Here is a 16,790-nt window from a genome sequence, read left to right on the forward strand (position 1 = left end):
TATGAAGGGTATTGTAATATATTCCATAACGATATCCTTATGGAATCTCTATCTATTGGGTCCTTTGCTGATTTACTGCTTGAAGTCTCTGGTTGTAAATGTTAGGATCTGTATCTCTATGAATCCTTTGAACTGATGGTGTTATTTTTTGAGCCGATGATAGTATTTGACCTGATGTGCCAAAATTAACCATTTGATTCTGAACTTGCCCCGTCGACTGTTGCATATACTGCACTGATGATTCAGGATTATTTTGTATTTGATTAGTAGTGGTACCTTGAACTTGCTCAGATAAGCTCTGAACTGCCTTGACATCATCATTACTAGTTAGTGCTGCTTTTTGATGGCTAGTACCGGCTTGATTAGTCCCCTAAGTCAACGGATGTGGAATGTTGTAATAAGCCAGTCCAACCTGATCAATTGGACATCCATGAAACACCACTTTCATGGTATTGTGGAATGCATTCAAGAAAGTTGTATTATGGTTCAACATGGCATTATGAACAGATTTGTTTACACCATCTACAAAGAAACGCCTATCATCAGCTTCGTCTGTATCTGACTGCCCTTGCATCAAAACTCTTGGTAGTGGATATTTCTGAACAACTTTATTGTCACGTGTCTTAGTGTAGGACAACAAACACTTATTATGAAATTCTTCTATATTTTACTGATGACATCTTTATCCTCATCAGGTAGGTCTTCAGAAGGGACCGTAAGAATGTCCCTGTTGTTGTGAGTTGCCATGACGATTGTGGGGTCCCACCGGGCGTGCCAGAACGCGTGTCGCCGCAAAAACGTGGTAGCCGCGTCGGGTGGACACGTAGCAAGCCGAAACGATCTAGAGATCTGCCTGGCTTCAACGCAGGAACAGTCGATCCTACGAATTTCCAAGGGCGTGCCAGTTAATTTGACCTGCAATTGATAAGGAGAAAAAGTTTATTAGTAATTTAGGGTGGAACATGCTGGTTTTGCCTAGATAGTTCCAAGTGTGCTGCTTCAGGAGCAGCCAGACGTGAAAATCAACTAAATAGCCGACACGAGAAGAAATCGACTGTTAAGGACTGTGACGCTCGTGGATCATGATTGATTTATAGTACTGAATACAATGCACCTAGTTTTAATGGTCCTTTCCCTTAGGCTATCAATATGTGCGCGTCAATGATACATCATTGGCTAGATCAGATTTAATCAAATAGGTGGTGTAGAGCCAATAAATCCGGTGAAAAGGGGATATATCACGCAAACAATCGACTATTTGATATAGACAGATCTATGAACCATCTAAATCTAATCTATTACCGTCAACAGTGAGGTTCGACTGGATCGATGGCAGCCGTGATAAAGATAACAGATCGATCCTTTAAAATAAACAGATCTATTCATATTTAACAGAATCATAAAGACACACTATAAGCGTTGAAGTACTAGCAATCAGCTATTTAGCCGATGCAGGCATAGCAAACAGCCAAGGTCGCGCCTGGTTGAAAGCAAATCTACCAACTGGCATACTCTGATTTATAGTGCTAACAGTGGGGATCGACCGGATCGTTACAGGTTACAGCCATAATAGCGAGCTATAGACCAGATTTAACTAGCTAGTAAACCTTCTCAAGATCAGACATGCCTTGGCCGCGTACTATGCACGATCAAGATCGAAGTAGAACGGCCGATAAAACATATCTGTCGTTTAAAGTAAGAACCATCGCAATGTGACAAAATAAACGATGGACTAAAAGGATGTGAGGCCGATCTAGATCGATCTCGATCGGGCAGATTGATGTTGCTGAAACTGATGACAAACAAGAACATCAGCAAGATCGGTAACTTAATGAATCTACCCGAAGGATGCTACCCTTAGATAGAACCGATAACTTGACCTTAATCTAATTCGAGCAGTGGAGGTCGAACTTAACCGATGCAGCCGTACTTAAACTAGATAAGGATCAATAACTAACTTATACTAGAGCTCGTAAGAGGTCGATCGGACCGATGCGGCCTTACAAACAAAAGCATAAGTCATGACGGTACTTACAGACAAGCTAGAGGTCGACCAGATCGATGCAGTTCTGCTTGTTGAAGAACTCGCCGAGATCTACATTACTCCTACTCCTAAGGGTTGACGTGAAACCGAAAAGATAAAGACTGTTTTAATTGATTGGATTCTTTTTTACAATAGCCAGGGTCCAATATTTATACCCGGAAACTAAGCATGAATCCTACTCAAATACGACTCATTACAATATTTGGAATAAAAGAAAACATTCCTAACTTAAGATAACTTGGACCATAATCTTTTCTTTTTTGTAGAGTCTGACATATTTTTCCCGATGCAAACCGTAGCTCATTGACGCTATCTACTGATGTCATCCGAAGAGAGCCGCGAGTTTCCACGTTCTTCTTCCCAAATTTTGGTGTAAACACTTGGCAAGTATGGGGAGGCCACAAAGGTAGTGCATTTGTGCCCTCACTATAATTATTCCTACACTTGTCCTTATTCAATTTTCCTAGAAAATAATTATTCTTTTGTACTAGTACTGATTAAGGAGTGGAAGAAAAATGGGCATTTTGGAGGAAAAAACACTTTCTATGTGAAAACAACGCTTCCTGATTTGATTCAACTGTTAATTGTGGGCCAGCATGGCAAAAACAAATTTGTCTGGAAGTGGAACTAAGATAAATACACGTCTCTTACTATATGAAAAATGAATAAGTGAACCAAGAGGTAAATAAGCTTTAAACAGTGACATGAAGAAAACTCAAGGTTCAACATTACATGGATTTACAATATTTGTTTTATTTCCGTTCTGTTATTACTAGCATACTAACCTGCAATTAAGAGCAGCAAAGGAGGCAAAGGATCAAAGAACTTGAGCCGCTGAGCGCCCGGTCACGTGTCACGGCTCCGGCAGCGGCAGTAGCGGCGCCGCCGGCTGCTTTGTCTCCGCGGCTGGCACCACCGGGCGGCGCCGGTGCGCGGTCCTCCGCCAGCGCGCCAGCCTGGTGCAGTCGTAGGACTTGTCGGGCCCCTGGGCCTGCGCGGCGCACACCCGGCCGAAGACACAGGAGAGCGCGGTGAGTACCAGCACCGCGGCCAGCACCCCGAAGAAGGCGCCGACGGAGCCTGGCCCCGATGAGGCGCCGGCTTCTCCCGCGCCGGACACCTGGTAGTTGGGCAGCGGCACTGTCGTCGTGGCCGCCGCCGTCATCGGCGTGGTCGGTGTCGCTGGCATGACGGCCGCCATTGTTGTTGCTTGGGCGTAACGTACAGAAGAGAGAGTTGGTGGGTGGTGAATGTGTGCCGCACTTTGAGCTGGGGAAGGAGGAGGGTGGCGGATGCCGTGCCCATGAGGTGAGCAATGAGCATGGGTGGGAGCAGTGAGGCGGCAAAAGTGTCACTTGCTTTTTTCTCCTTTCAATTTAGTAGTATATATAGTACTAATGCTTGGTATTGTGGTGGTGTGATGGATGGAGAGGAGAGGATAGGGGAGAAAGAAAATTTAATCAAAGAGGGGAGAAATTTAAAAATGGTTTTGTTGGTCACCTTTAACGTGGAAAGACCTATTAGTGGGCACGAGAGCATGGAAATGGAAAGAAGAGGAGAGAGAGAGCATGCAAATGCATAATTTGGCTATCTCATGGCATGCTTTCATGTTGTTATTAGATTAGATGGATGGTGTCTTATTGTGTGTATCTAGGAAAAAGGAAACAACTTGTCTGATCTGATCTGCTAATGACTCGGCAAGTCAAAGAACCATTGGACGCAGGGGCAGACCCAGGATTCACCAAAGACTAGGGCCATTACATTAGAGATCATTGCTATTTGTGCTTGGCTATAGAAAAAATATTGTTTTGTCCACTGTAATTAAGGGCTAAGACTAAGGCCATAGCCCTAGTGGCCCTAGTGCTAGGTCCGCCACTGATTGGACACAGAAGAATCAACATGATTGGTGTGGCAAATATATTTGAATGAAAACTTCGCTTTGTCCTTTAGGTTTCTCTATATTGGCCCAGCGCTGTTTTTTTTTTCTAGGGAGCATCCATCTTCTTTCAATGACTTGTCTCTACCGGGGTCTTTAATGTGGCAACAGCACCGTCAACAAATCCAGCGTAACCAAGGCCTGTTCAGACTCATATCTAGTCTGGTTATCTTTCTTTTAACCTACGCTTATGTTGAGAATACTAGGGTTTGTTTGTCTGTTTATTTGTAGATTAAACAAAATTATGTGGTTATGGCTTAGATTAGTTTTGTTTTAACAACAAAAATGTGTCTCGGTAGTCGGGGCCGAGAGGTACAATCCCATTTATCTCTTGTTCAATGCTGCGTGAAGCATATTCAGAACATATCAATGACCAAACCACGACCATGAACAATACAACGGCCGTTAAGTGCCCGAGTCTATTGCTCTCCCCAATTTACAAGGGAGGGGCGGCGGCCATGGTACAGTGCTGGCTACGACCCCACGGTGTGATGAGGCGATGGGAGCGTTCCCCAATGCATTGCCATATGATACATCTATTCTTGCGAAAATTGCAATTGGCTGCATCAGAGAATAGGAGGTGTGTTTTCTTTTCGCCTCTACATTTTATTGGCATATCGAATCCGATCAGGGTTGAGCATTTTTAAGCTTTTCCTGGCAGCAGGGGGCTTAACCCAGCACCGTCCTAAAGCTTAATAAAGTTCAGGTATGTGCCATCATGGCTTTGTTGTTGCTTGCTTAATGGGCAAGGTTACCCGCCTTTCTCTTTTTTTCCAATCATGCACCCCATATCTTATTTGGAGCATAAAAATTTATAAAGTTGTAGGCCACATTGTGATCTCATCTGCAGCCCTGTGTCTTCGCTGTTGGCGAACTAAGCTTTCGCCTCCAGACCCTGCAGGCCACAGTGTGCTCTCTTTCCCCTTTGGCTTTGAGCATGGATAATACTCGCAAGAGTACAAAACATCAAATGAATTTCTTATTGCTAGATACTACTAGCATGTATGCTTGTCCGTTGCTACGAATATATCATCACTACTCCGTACGTTATAGGTTTAGTCTTACACTGTAACCTCCAAGGTAACAGGTCTTTACTGTGCAACTATAAGCTTAAAATTGACAGGAAAAACATAATTCTTAATCTAAGCGAAAACATTGCCGGTAGGACGTCTATCCTGTGCATCGCTATCGCCAAACTAGTTCTTCTCTAGAATAAAGTATCGTCAATCTTCCTCACCGGTACACCACTATCTCCTCCATCATGATGCCAACCTAGTGCACTATGGGTCCCACTCCCTCTCAACAGAGCCGCCTCTATCCACCATGGCCACCGCTAATTTCTCCGATCATGATGCCCTCACCTTCTTCAATGCCCAACCCTCATCTGCCACCACCGTAGCGTATGGCGCCACCACCCCTAACTGTCCCGCCCACCATCCGCCGCCACAACCAGGCCGACAACTTCCTAGTCCATCGCTACAGTCGAAGGCCATAAAATCCTCAAATCCCGAACACTAACACGTAACTCACTGAGGGGTAGAATTTGCGGTCATGGGGAATGCAGGTGCGCGCGATCAAAGAGGTTTCGAGAAGGAGGTGAAGCGGAGGGCAGAGGAAAAAGGCGAGGTTAGTCTTCTAACATAAGCTAACAGTGTCTTAACCAAATCTATTAATATAACACAAACTGTACATTACATAACATACACACAACCCCGCGACCCTCCACTCGTGCCGGCATGATGCTACTCCTTTCGTCGGCGCCCTGCCGGCGATCGCGCCCACCACCTCAGAAGCCGCTGCCGCCAACACGTACGATTGCTACCACCTCGGAAAGACACGCGAGAGATGTGACCTAGTTGACGTTAGATTATGATATAAATCAAACACCAGCAAGGGCTAGCTCGCCCTAGGATGCAAACAACATGAAACATGCCAGCAAACAACTCTAAGAATGACTAAACCGATCTAGAGAACGGTTAGGCTGATCTAGAGCTCATTCAACGCCGTAAAAAGCCTGAGAACGCTTCCCAGGAGGACCCGTCGAGGAGGAGCACGCCTAGGGTTGTTCTAATACCAGCAATGTCGCCTAGAATGCTGATGAATCTCACGGAGAGACGCAACGAGCAGCAAGGGGGGTGGAAAAGGGTAAAGCTAGGTAGTAGATGTATTTTTTATCGATTGAGTGTTTGATCCTTCAATCGGCCGTGATCCTCTCATATATAATATATATATATATATATATATATATATAGTGGAGGGTGATATTATCCTAATAGGAAACAACTTGAGATCGTAATCTTCAAATTTCCTATAAAAAACTCCCGTTCAAATATCGACCAAAATGGGTCATAGTCGAATCCAAACCGGCTAGGCCGGTTTTTGTGGGGCTGGACGCGGCCAGTTTGGCTGAAGAGCAGGACCGGCCTTGCCGGTTCCCAAACCGGCCAGGCCTACTGGGCAGCGTGGGTGCAGGACCGGCTAGGCTGGTTCGGCAGGGCGAGCCGGTTGTCCAAGGCACGCGGCAAACAGCAGGCAGCAGCCGGCCTAAGGGCCTGTTTAGTTCCCCTCCAAAACGCCAAATTTTTCAAGATTCTTCGTCATATCGAATCTTTGGACGCATGTATGAAGCATTAAATATAAATAAAAAATAAAACTAATTACACAGTTTAGACGAAATCCACGAGACGAATCTTTTAAGTCTAATTAGACTATGATGGGATACTAATTATTAAATAACAACGAAAATGCTACAGTACCGTTTTGCCAATTTTTTTTGCAACTAAACTGGGCCCAAGCAGCTCAGCCGATTGGCCAGCATGCAGCAGGAGACAGGAGGCGCAGGCGGCAGGAGTGGAGTGCAGCGGGCGCGCGCAGCAGGTGGCTTGGCCGGCTGGCTTGCCAGCAGGCGGCGCAGGGCGTCAGGAGGCTAGCGGCCTGTCCAGCTGCAGCCTGGCTGACCCTGCGCAGCAGCAGCAGCAACCAACTGGCCTGGCTAGTTTCTTGACCGGCCAGCCGTTGAACAGGAAGTCGCGTCATTTTTTCCTTTTCTCCTCCAGATCAACCAACCGGCCTGGCTGGTGTCTTAACCGGCTAGACCGGTTGAACAGGAAGTGGCGCCATTTTTTCCTTTTCTCCTCTAGATTTTGGTACAATGTTCCATATAAAATTCTATTGCCATATTTATGTTGGAAACATTGTCCAAAAGTCGCTCTACGCCTCCGGGTCATTTTTTTTATCGCCAACAGGTCCAAGAGACTTATCCTTAAAAATTGGCCACTGGGACAACGATTTGCAGGAACTCGTTCACTCCTGATCTGATAGATAATATAACAGTAAAGTCCACTGGGGGTCCTCAAACTTGTTTGGCTGTGTCATCCCAGTCCTTAAACTCGCAATTCGACCGTTCAGATCCTCAAACTTGTTCATCTCTGTTATCTGGGTCCTTAAACTTACAAATCACTCGTTTAGATCCTCAAACTTGTTCGATTGTGTCACTCCAGTCCCTAAACTTGTAAATTACCTATTTAAGTCCTCAAGCTTGTTCAGTTGTGTCATCCTGGTCCCTAAATGTTGTAAATTCAATAATACATTTATAGAACTTTCCAAAAAATGTAAATCCAATTTTGTGACCAAGATGACACAACTAAACAAGTTTGAGCACCTAAACAGATGATTTTCAAGTTTAGGGACAGAGATGACACGGTCGAACAAGTTTGATGACCTAAACGAGTGATTTGCAAGTTTAGGGACCGAGATGACACAGATGAACAAGTTTTGAGGACCTAAACGATCGATTTGCGAGTTTAGAGACTGAGATGACACAGCCGAACAAGTTCAAGGACCGCTACTGGATTTTACTCATAATATAATTATACGCTACTACAACACAATTTGAAATAAGCCAAAATGTTGTTTGGACTAGGCATGATCTGGTGATGAAGAATCATGTGCAGAGTAGGATACCTCTCAATTTTAGTTAAAACCACTAAAAGAAATTTAGGAGACAAAACTTGCTAATTAAAAGAGGCGAGCATTTTTTGGTGCCCCCACTGTAAATGGTCAGGCAGTTCTCTATAAATGCCTTCTCTGTTAATCGACTATTTATAGACATCCACACGCCTCTGTTAATTAACAAAAACGGAATTCTTAAGATATGTGCACCTCTGAAAATGGCCATTTAACCGAGACAGACATTCTAAGAGTCTGCCTCTAGAAATCATACAACACTCTTAAGAAATAGTTGCATAAAAAATATTTCACAACTTTTTCATATGAATTCGGATGAAACAAACTTTATACCAAAATTGTTGATCTTGACATGATCGACACAACTTTGTAGTTGATAAGTTTTTTAATTGAAATTGTTAAGAGTCACAAAATTTTATTTTAAGTTCTCAGATTTTGAAATTTAAAATTTAAAATTGTCAAATAATCTCATGTGTTGACATAGTCTATACTAAAGTTGTAGTTCTCAATACAATCTACAACTTTGTACTTGACAACTTTGATTTCAAGTTGCTTAGAATCCTAATTATGTGCTTTACGTTATTAGATTTTGAAATTAAAAATTAGAATCTATAAACCACCATGAATATTCAGATGGTTAATACCAAAGTTGTAGTGGTTGACCTAATCTACAAGTTTGTAGTTGATAAGTTTTTAGAGTCTCAAATATTTGTTTTAAGTTCTCATATTTTGATATTTAATTTTTTGAAATTTTTAAACCATCTTTGATGGAGACATCCTATATCACAGTTAAAACTTTACAGTTGAATTTTTTTTTATTTAAGACATGTAATGCCCGAAACATTTAATACAAGATTCCAAAATCTTGGTAGAAAACGATAACATCTGATATATACTCACAAATAAGTGTGGAGCGCAGTGGTAGTGATCAGGGATGAAAACGGATCGGATACGAACGGATATCATTGATATTACATTTGTTTTCATATTACTGTCCAGATTCGGATTCGAATACGAATAATGTCAACCATGCCGGATATGATACAATTGGATATTGACATCATAAATATGCGATTTGAGTATTCGGATACGAATATGGTATCGGATGTTGAATATCCGGATTTGGAATCGGACAGATATGAACCCCTCTAAATGGATTCCGTCTCGAATACGGTCGGAAAATATCCGTACCGTTTTCATCCGTATTAGTGATGAGTTGTGTTCGAACTTCGAGTCCTGTATTGAAATTCCTAGCTCCGAACAGGTTCGTGCCCGTGCCCAGGCGGTAGTGATGTCGTCCATTTTTCGACTAATGGTTGTCTGTGATATGTGCTAGCACCTGCTAGCTGACCTGTGGAAGTGGAAACGGTTGATGATCCTGTGCGCCAGAACATATGTTTTGTTTTTGTGTTTCAAAATATTTTCAGGAGTTTGGTCGGCTCATTTTGATACAACGAAGATGCTGTGTGGATTCGGTCGGTGCCTCACGTCAATGCACGATTACAGACCCCAACATTAAGCAGCCTGTTCATTTCGTCGTAAACGATCGTAGATTATTTACTACTTGCTGGTTTGGTGTGAGAGAAAAATACTGTTCTAGCTTATAATCCACGATCGTATACGAGCAAGCGAACAGACTTATGCTCATGGTCGTAAATTTTGTTAAGTAGTACCGGAGAGGCTAGTTAAGGTAACATAAAGGAAAACGATCAGGTAGTTTTTTTTTGTTGTATATGAGAAGAAACCAAAACTATCAGCCACAAGTTGAGCTCGCGAAGGAAGGTCTTCTTGAAGGAAATAAAATTTCTGACCCTCAGGGTCAAAGCAAAGGACTCTCTAATCTTTGACTTATGGATCCAAAATCTGTTATAACTTCCCTTTTCAGTTTAATTTTCTTCCTCTCCTTTTTTGTGTCTTAAGTTCTTCTTTGTTTTGTTTTATCTTTGGGTTTTGTACTCTGTTCTTTAAGCATTCAATAAAATTTCTGTAGGGGCTTCGGCCCCTCCAGTTTAGTAAAAAAAAAAACTATCATTCGGGATAGCCAATGATACATTTTCATGTTCACATATATTTTATCTCAATTTACACAGAGACCAAAAAATATATGAAACAGTATGGTAGAGTACTGACACTGTGAAGAGAATAACAAAAAATAAATACAGTGACAACAAAAATCATCTGAAACTGCTAGGAGGAGCGCCAGTGGAGAGGAGAAGCTTTACAGATTAATTTCAAGACTAGAAGTCCCCCCTGCTGCCTATGCTTGACCTGGACTGGCTGTAATCGGAGCTGAAGTCCTGGCTGCCAAACGCCATCCTTTGGAACTGCCGGATGTCCGCCGTGTTGGCTACGTTGAACATCTGGCTCTTCCCCGGTTGCACGCCGTTGCTGAGATCAACGTCCGTCAGGCTGTCGAGGACCCTGACGATCTGGATGAAACCAGAACCAGTGGAGGAAGGCACATTTTGGTGAGCAACGAACAGGTCATGTAAAGTAAAGAAGCAGTGCATTATGCATAGCTGGTGTACATTCAGTTTGTCAGGTTTGCTACAGTGCAGGTTATGATTTGTCGGTGGTCAGTAGTATGTACCTGCCCCATCTTGGGTCTCCTGGCAGCTGAGTGACGGATGCACGCCGCAGCCGCCTCAATCACCTGGAACATCTCGACATCGTCGAAATTCCCATCGAGCCGGGGGTCGACCAGCTCATCAAACTCCTGATTCTCGATTGCACGGTTCAGTAGTGGTCTCGACTGTATGTAATATACGATGGGGTTATGATTAAGCAGCATGCTATCATTATCGATGCTTGGTACAAGAGTGACTTTGCATAGCTGCAGAGGGTGGTGGTTCTGCCGCTGCAGGAGATTACCCACTCCACAAGGCTCTCATCGCCTAGGGGACGCGACGAATCCACGGGCTTCCGGCCGGTGATGAGCTCCAGTAGCACGACACCGAAGGAGAACACGTCTGATTTCTCGGTCAGCTTCCCTGTGGACGCATACTCTGGAGCCAGGTACCTGTGTACATCGGAGATGCATAATCACAATTATTCCTTTTGTTTTATCCTCTTTTCTTGGATTAGCATATATATGCACAGATTCATTACCCGAATGTGCCCATAACACGAGTTGAAATATGTGTGACATCGTTCTCCGCTATCCTCGCGAGCCCAAAATCAGCTACCTGATCATTGAAAGCATCATCAGGAGCTGAACATACTGACAACCATTCAAGTATATATCATCAGCGTTCAGAGTTCTGAAATATTGAAATTTGGTGGGATGTCAAATTGACCTGAGCCTCAAACTGGTCATCAAGCAAGATGTTTGATGACTTGATATCCCTGTGAATGATCCTTGGATGACCTACGATAACCCAACATCAAGATCAATCTCCATTATCTGAGTTCTGACACATCAAACTATGAAAAACTCAAGTCCAAACAGCGTCCATCGATCTTACAATCCTCATGGAGGTAGGCCAATCCACGCGCTGAGCCCGCCACGATCTTGACCCTCGTCGACCAGTCCATTGCCGGCCTCCCCCTCCCTACACGATCGAGTGACAGACAGTGTGCCATTCAGTCATTAGTAGGAACAATTGGTTTTTACATACATACATACAATGAAGTAAAAGAAGAAAGTTTTGTTACCATGGAGGTGGTGGTGCAGCGTGTTGTTGGAGACGTAGTCGTAGACGAGGAGGCGGTGGTCCTCGGCAATGCAGTAGCCGACGAGCGACACGAGGTGGCGGTGGTGGACGCGGCTGATGATCTCCACCTCCGCCTGGAACTCGCGCTCGCCCTGCCCACCGCCGCCCTTGAGCTGCTTCACGGCCACCACCTTTCCATCGCCGAGCGTGCCTTTGAACACGCACCCGAACCCGCCCTCGCCGAGCACGTTCTCGCGCGCGAACCCGGCGGTGATGTCGTAAAGCTCGTCGAACGTGAACGCCTTGGTGTTGCCCACGCTCAGGTCGCCAGACGCCGACGTCGCCACGCTTCGCGCGGGGCCCTGGCTCCCCGCCGTCGCGCTGTACTTGGCCGACGACGCACCCCACGGCTGCTGACCGTATGTCTGGCTCATCGGCGTCGACATGCCAGGGCCGCCGCCTCCGCTGCCCATGCTTAAGTTCATCGACCCCGGCGCAGACGGCGCGCGCAGGAACGGCGCCTCGCTGGACAGGTGCTGCGGCGTGTACGATGGCACGGCGAAGCCAGCGTAGTAACGGTCGGCCTGCTTCCGCCTCCGCCGCTTCGACAGGCAGACGAACACGCCAGCGAAGCCGAGGACGATGATCACCACTACGATCGCCACGCCGGCCGTAGCGCCAGAGCTCAGCCCGCTACTGCTGGACGGTGGCGGCGTGGTGGCACTAGTATCAACTGCCGTAGGTGAGTGCCTGGCGGGGGTTGAGCTCGTCCGCGCCGGCGGAGGAGCGGCGTAATCCACGGGGGAGTGAACTGCAGGTGGCGGCGTGGCGGCCACGGGAGACGGGGTTGGCTGCGCCGCGGGTGGCGGAGGAGACGGACTTGAAGAAGGCGGCGTGGCGTGGGACCGCCGCGGTGGGGGAGCGGAGGGCGGTGGCGACGCCTGCGTGGTGGAAGGAGGGGGCGCGGCAATGTCCGGTGGGGGCGGTGCGACGGCGGGCGGCGGCGTGGCCGTGGGAACTGGCGCCGGTGGCGGGGGCGACAATGTGGCAGGTGGTGGGGGAGGCAATGCGGCCGGTGGGGGCGGAGACGATGCCTCAGGCGGCGGAGGGGTACTGGCAATGGCAACCGGTGAAGGAGGAGGTGGTGCAGCAGCCGGTGGAATCGAAGGGGAAGGTGGCGACGGAGTAGGAGAAGACGGGAAAGGTGGTGTCGGAGCAGAGGACAGTGACGACGGAGGAGTGGAAGAAGAAGAAGACGTATCGGTAGGCGGCGGTGTGGAGCCGGTCAGCGTCGAAGGCGAGGAGGGAGGAAGGCGAGAGCCCGGGTTCGCCAACGTGTTTGGTATGCTGCTAACGGCGGCGCCGGCAGGAGCCTGGAGCAGAGTTCTCATTCTGTCGGACCTGCAAGAGATGAGAATGGAGGGAAGCAGTTAGCGCCAAATTGTTCCAAAAAAAAAAAGCATCCAGGCATGATTGTTGATAGGCATGATTTCTGTTGGAAGTCAACTCCTAACTGATTTCTTGGCTGAAACAACACCACCATCGTGAGGAACACAAGATTTGATTCTAAACAGAGCGAGAAAAATGGTTCCATTTTTTTCATGAAAATTCATTGATCCATGCCATGTCATATGGTTGAATTCTGATTGAAGCACCATTTTCAGTATGTCAACACCATGAGCGTGAGTCATAGTAATTTTGCACAACAGATCCAATTCGAGACGAGGATTGCTCCGTCTACCGTTGCTGCTAGCTGTGATCACGAACTCAGCGTATCCGTTTTCTTTAAAAAAAACATGGGATACATACAACATTGTGGGCACAGATTACAGAAGGGGGAAAACACAGCTCTGTTCTGCTACGCCTCTTAGAAAGATTGAAATAGTCAGGCAGAAGAAGGTGCATTGAGCTAAACTGAAGTCTAGATTTGTCTCTCCATCCGGTTCTAGTTAAGCTCTAGTTAAGGGGAGAACTGAATTAATGGAAACTTCCTTTCTTCTCGAGCATATTACGAGGGGCCATTTGAAGGTCCAAACAGGAATCGTGAACAATAATGCAGAAAGCAGATAAGAAGCAGACATAGAATCATACCTTGAATCAGAATCAGGAAGCCGCAGGTACCACCTCCAAAATTCAGGCCAAGAACCAAACGCGCAGCGCGAGAACCAGTGCGAGCCAATCGACCAGGCAATGCGTCTCAATTCCCATGCCGCATTTGCGCCAGAAAAGCAAGGAGAGGATATGAGAAGACGAAGAAGGGCAGAGGTTGCCTGGTCTCTTTTCAACTGCCCCAGCATTGGGTTTGGGTTCTCTTTTCTCACAGCCTCTCTCTCTTGCTGTTGGGGGAGCTCAAGAACGTGGCAACGACGACTCTCTGGGCTGTAAGTGCTTCCTGGAACACGACGACCTGAATTTACAACTTTATATGGCCCTGTTTGCGTACCCTTAAACCCGATTTGATCCGCTTCTTTTTTTTCATCCGGAACAGTATTTTTTTTTCACAAATTTCTCCAAATTCATCCAGATTTCTTCGGATTCCTCCAAGTGAACGGGGATGTACGTATGATTGTCTACCTATGTACATGGATAGAATAATGCATGGCTTATTAGATTTATATATATGCAAGGGCTAGTGGGGACAAGGATGGAAAGAAGGGACAAGGAAAGTAAGTAGTGGCCTCCTTGCCTCGGCTGGCTGTAAAGCCACGGGTGCTGATTTGTATGGCTGATTTTTTGAGAGAGAAAAATACTGTATTATGATTTATAAGCCAGCGAATAAGATGGCCGATAAGATCAGCCGAACACTACGCACTGCTTCGTCCTTGAGAAAACGGCTTCCATCTAAGCAAGAGAATATTGAGCAGAAATGATGAGGTATTGGTGCTGCTCCAGCTACCTGTAGACTACACGCACAAACTATCATGTACCTTGGAAAACGTATGCTGCAAAATACGTCTGAGAGCATATGGCTTATAATGGAGCCAAGTCTATATTTTTACCGTATTATTTATAGCCAACCTAGCCGATATATAATATATAGCTATGTTTTAAATAGCCGGCTAAGACATTTAGCTATCTATGAGTGTGTTTGGTTCAATTCCTTGCCAAGCCTGGCTAGCAAAACTAAGCCTGGACAACTTTAGCCTGGCTTATATAGTACAAAATACACTTGTTCGGTTGCGTTCTTTGTCAAGCTTGTGTGAGAAATGACATGTTTGGTTGGCTGCTTTTATCTGCATACAATCACCGTATCCTTCCGATGGTATGGTTACCTTTTGGTGCATTTTGTCAAAACACTTGGTAGGCATGTTACTAGCCGCGCCCTTGCTGGGCTCCTCTTCCGCCCCCTCGCCATGGCCAGGGCTGCGGTGCCTCTGCTCACCCCCGTGCTTCAAGAAGGATGATGGGCTCCTCTTCCGCCCCCTCACCATGGCCGGAACTAGAAGGATGGGTGACAGTAGCGCGACGGATGCTCTGCTCCTCCGCTCATGCCCGGAGGTCAGCCAGCCCAGCACAGACAGCAACCTCGGCGCTTGGCCGGTGAGGGTGGAGCTGCACGTGGCCGTGGTGCAGCCCAACACGGACAACCTCCGATTTTATCTCCTCTGCGCTTCCTCCTCTACCGGTGCAGGGGCGCGTCACGAGTCATGGAGGGGAGGGGTCGAGGAGAGCTAGCTGTTAGATTGATCTCTAATCCCAAACTAGGCTCAACAGCCCAGTTGAAACTTTGATCCGCGCCCTGATCGGGGGCGCCCAGCCCACTATGGCTGGAGGGCCCCTGTCACACTGCGCTATATATAGAGATTGGAGCCGGCGGCTCTGAGTACGAGGTTTGCCTGAGCCGAGCTCCCCACCGATAAACCCTAATCCGATCTAGAGGGCGCGCAGCCAGTGACGGGAAGCCACTAGCCGCGCCGCCACTGGACTGCGTCACCGCCGGTCGCCACTGCCCATCACCGACACCGTCTTCATCGACCGTCGCTGCCCTCGCGCAGACACCGACACAACGTGCATGGCAGACGCCTCTGGATCGAAGGCCTACGATGGTCGGTAACCTAGCACTACTCCTCCCTCTAATCTCTGTCTAGTTCATATACTAGGACATGCTATCCATTACAAGATGTACCCGGCTAGATCTATGACCATGTGATTTGAATAGTATTCAACAATGGTACCAGAGCCAGATTATTTTGAGTAGATCTCGGTATGGGTACGAATAGAAAAGAAAAGAAATCAAATGAAATAGATGAACCGAATCGAACGAATCGAATCGAGAAAAGAAACCCTAACCCTAACCAAACCCTAATCTCCATCCTAACCCCATCCCCAACCCTAAATCGGATAGATCCGAGAAAAGAAGAAAGGAAAATCAAAGAAAAGAAAAGGGGAAGGGGAAGAGGCCTACCTCGCCGCCGCACAGTGCTGCCGCCTCGTCGGCGCGCGGGTGGGTGCTCGGGCCAAGGGCGCCGTGGCCAGGCCGCTCGATGGCGGCACGCTCACCCGCTGGGGAGCGCACGCGCCGGCGAGAGGGCCGACGACGGCGCCATCATCGTCTCCGAGACAGAGAAGGAGGAGATCAGGGTTAGATCTAGGGTTTTGGAGGGGAACAGGGCACCGCCGCCCAGACCGCTCGACGGTGGCGTGCTCACCCGCTGGGGAGCGCGCACGCCGGTGAGGGGACCAGCGACGGTGCCATCTTCGCGCTCGTCTTCGCTCGGTTGCCGCTGCGCTGTGCTGAGGAGAGAGGCGAAGAGAGAGAGAAAGGGTGGAGGAGAATGCCGCTAGGGTTTCAGTGGAGGCGCTGAGATCGCCGTTTTGATCTGGCGACGCGCGTGGACGGCCGTCGGATCAAAATGAACGGCCAGCACTGATCGGGCCGCCTTTCGGCCCAGGCGGGTGAGGGCGCGAGGCTGCTTTCCTAGCCCTGGCCCATGTTGCGGCCTGGGCGTGGGGGAGCGCCCGAACGGCCGTGGGCCGTGGGCCGGTTTTTGCTATTTTGGGCCGAAATGGCCACAAACACAGTGAAACAATTCTATCGTTTTTATTTTTCCTGAAACTTTTTTGATACATATTTATGAATTTTAAATGAATTTTGATGTCCAACTCTGCACAATTTTGATCCAACGACAATTTTGTTCAGAGAAAAGTACAGTACTACAAAGTTTCTGGAAAAATAATAATGAGAATATTT

General features: G+C 47.0%; 2 protein-coding genes across 2 annotated transcripts; both read right to left on the reverse strand.

The window, feature by feature from the left end:
- Positions 1 to 480: 480 nt before the first annotated feature.
- Positions 481 to 3,377, reverse strand: LOC136520694 (uncharacterized). Its single transcript, XM_066514330.1, has 2 exons — positions 2,830 to 3,377; positions 481 to 915 (listed from the first exon to the last, which is right to left on the reverse strand). Exon 1 carries the CDS (start codon positions 3,243 to 3,245, stop codon positions 2,898 to 2,900), a length of 348 nt encoding a protein of 115 aa, XP_066370427.1. The 5' UTR covers positions 3,246 to 3,377; the 3' UTR covers positions 481 to 915; positions 2,830 to 2,897.
- Positions 3,378 to 10,183: 6,806 nt separating this feature from the next.
- On the reverse strand, positions 10,184 to 13,864 carry LOC136520693 (proline-rich receptor-like protein kinase PERK8). The gene is made up of 8 exons (XM_066514329.1): positions 13,691 to 13,864; positions 11,601 to 13,000; positions 11,411 to 11,497; positions 11,243 to 11,313; positions 11,055 to 11,131; positions 10,818 to 10,965; positions 10,537 to 10,698; positions 10,184 to 10,375 (listed from the first exon to the last, which is right to left on the reverse strand). The coding sequence occupies exons 2-8, from the start codon at positions 12,988 to 12,990 to the stop codon at positions 10,184 to 10,186; spliced, it is 2,127 nt and encodes a 708-aa protein (XP_066370426.1). The 5' UTR covers positions 12,991 to 13,000; positions 13,691 to 13,864.
- Positions 13,865 to 16,790: the final 2,926 nt, after the last annotated feature.

This window comes from Miscanthus floridulus, chromosome 18 (assembly GCF_019320115.1).
Source record: "Miscanthus floridulus cultivar M001 chromosome 18, ASM1932011v1, whole genome shotgun sequence".
NCBI lineage: Eukaryota > Viridiplantae > Streptophyta > Magnoliopsida > Poales > Poaceae > Miscanthus > Miscanthus floridulus.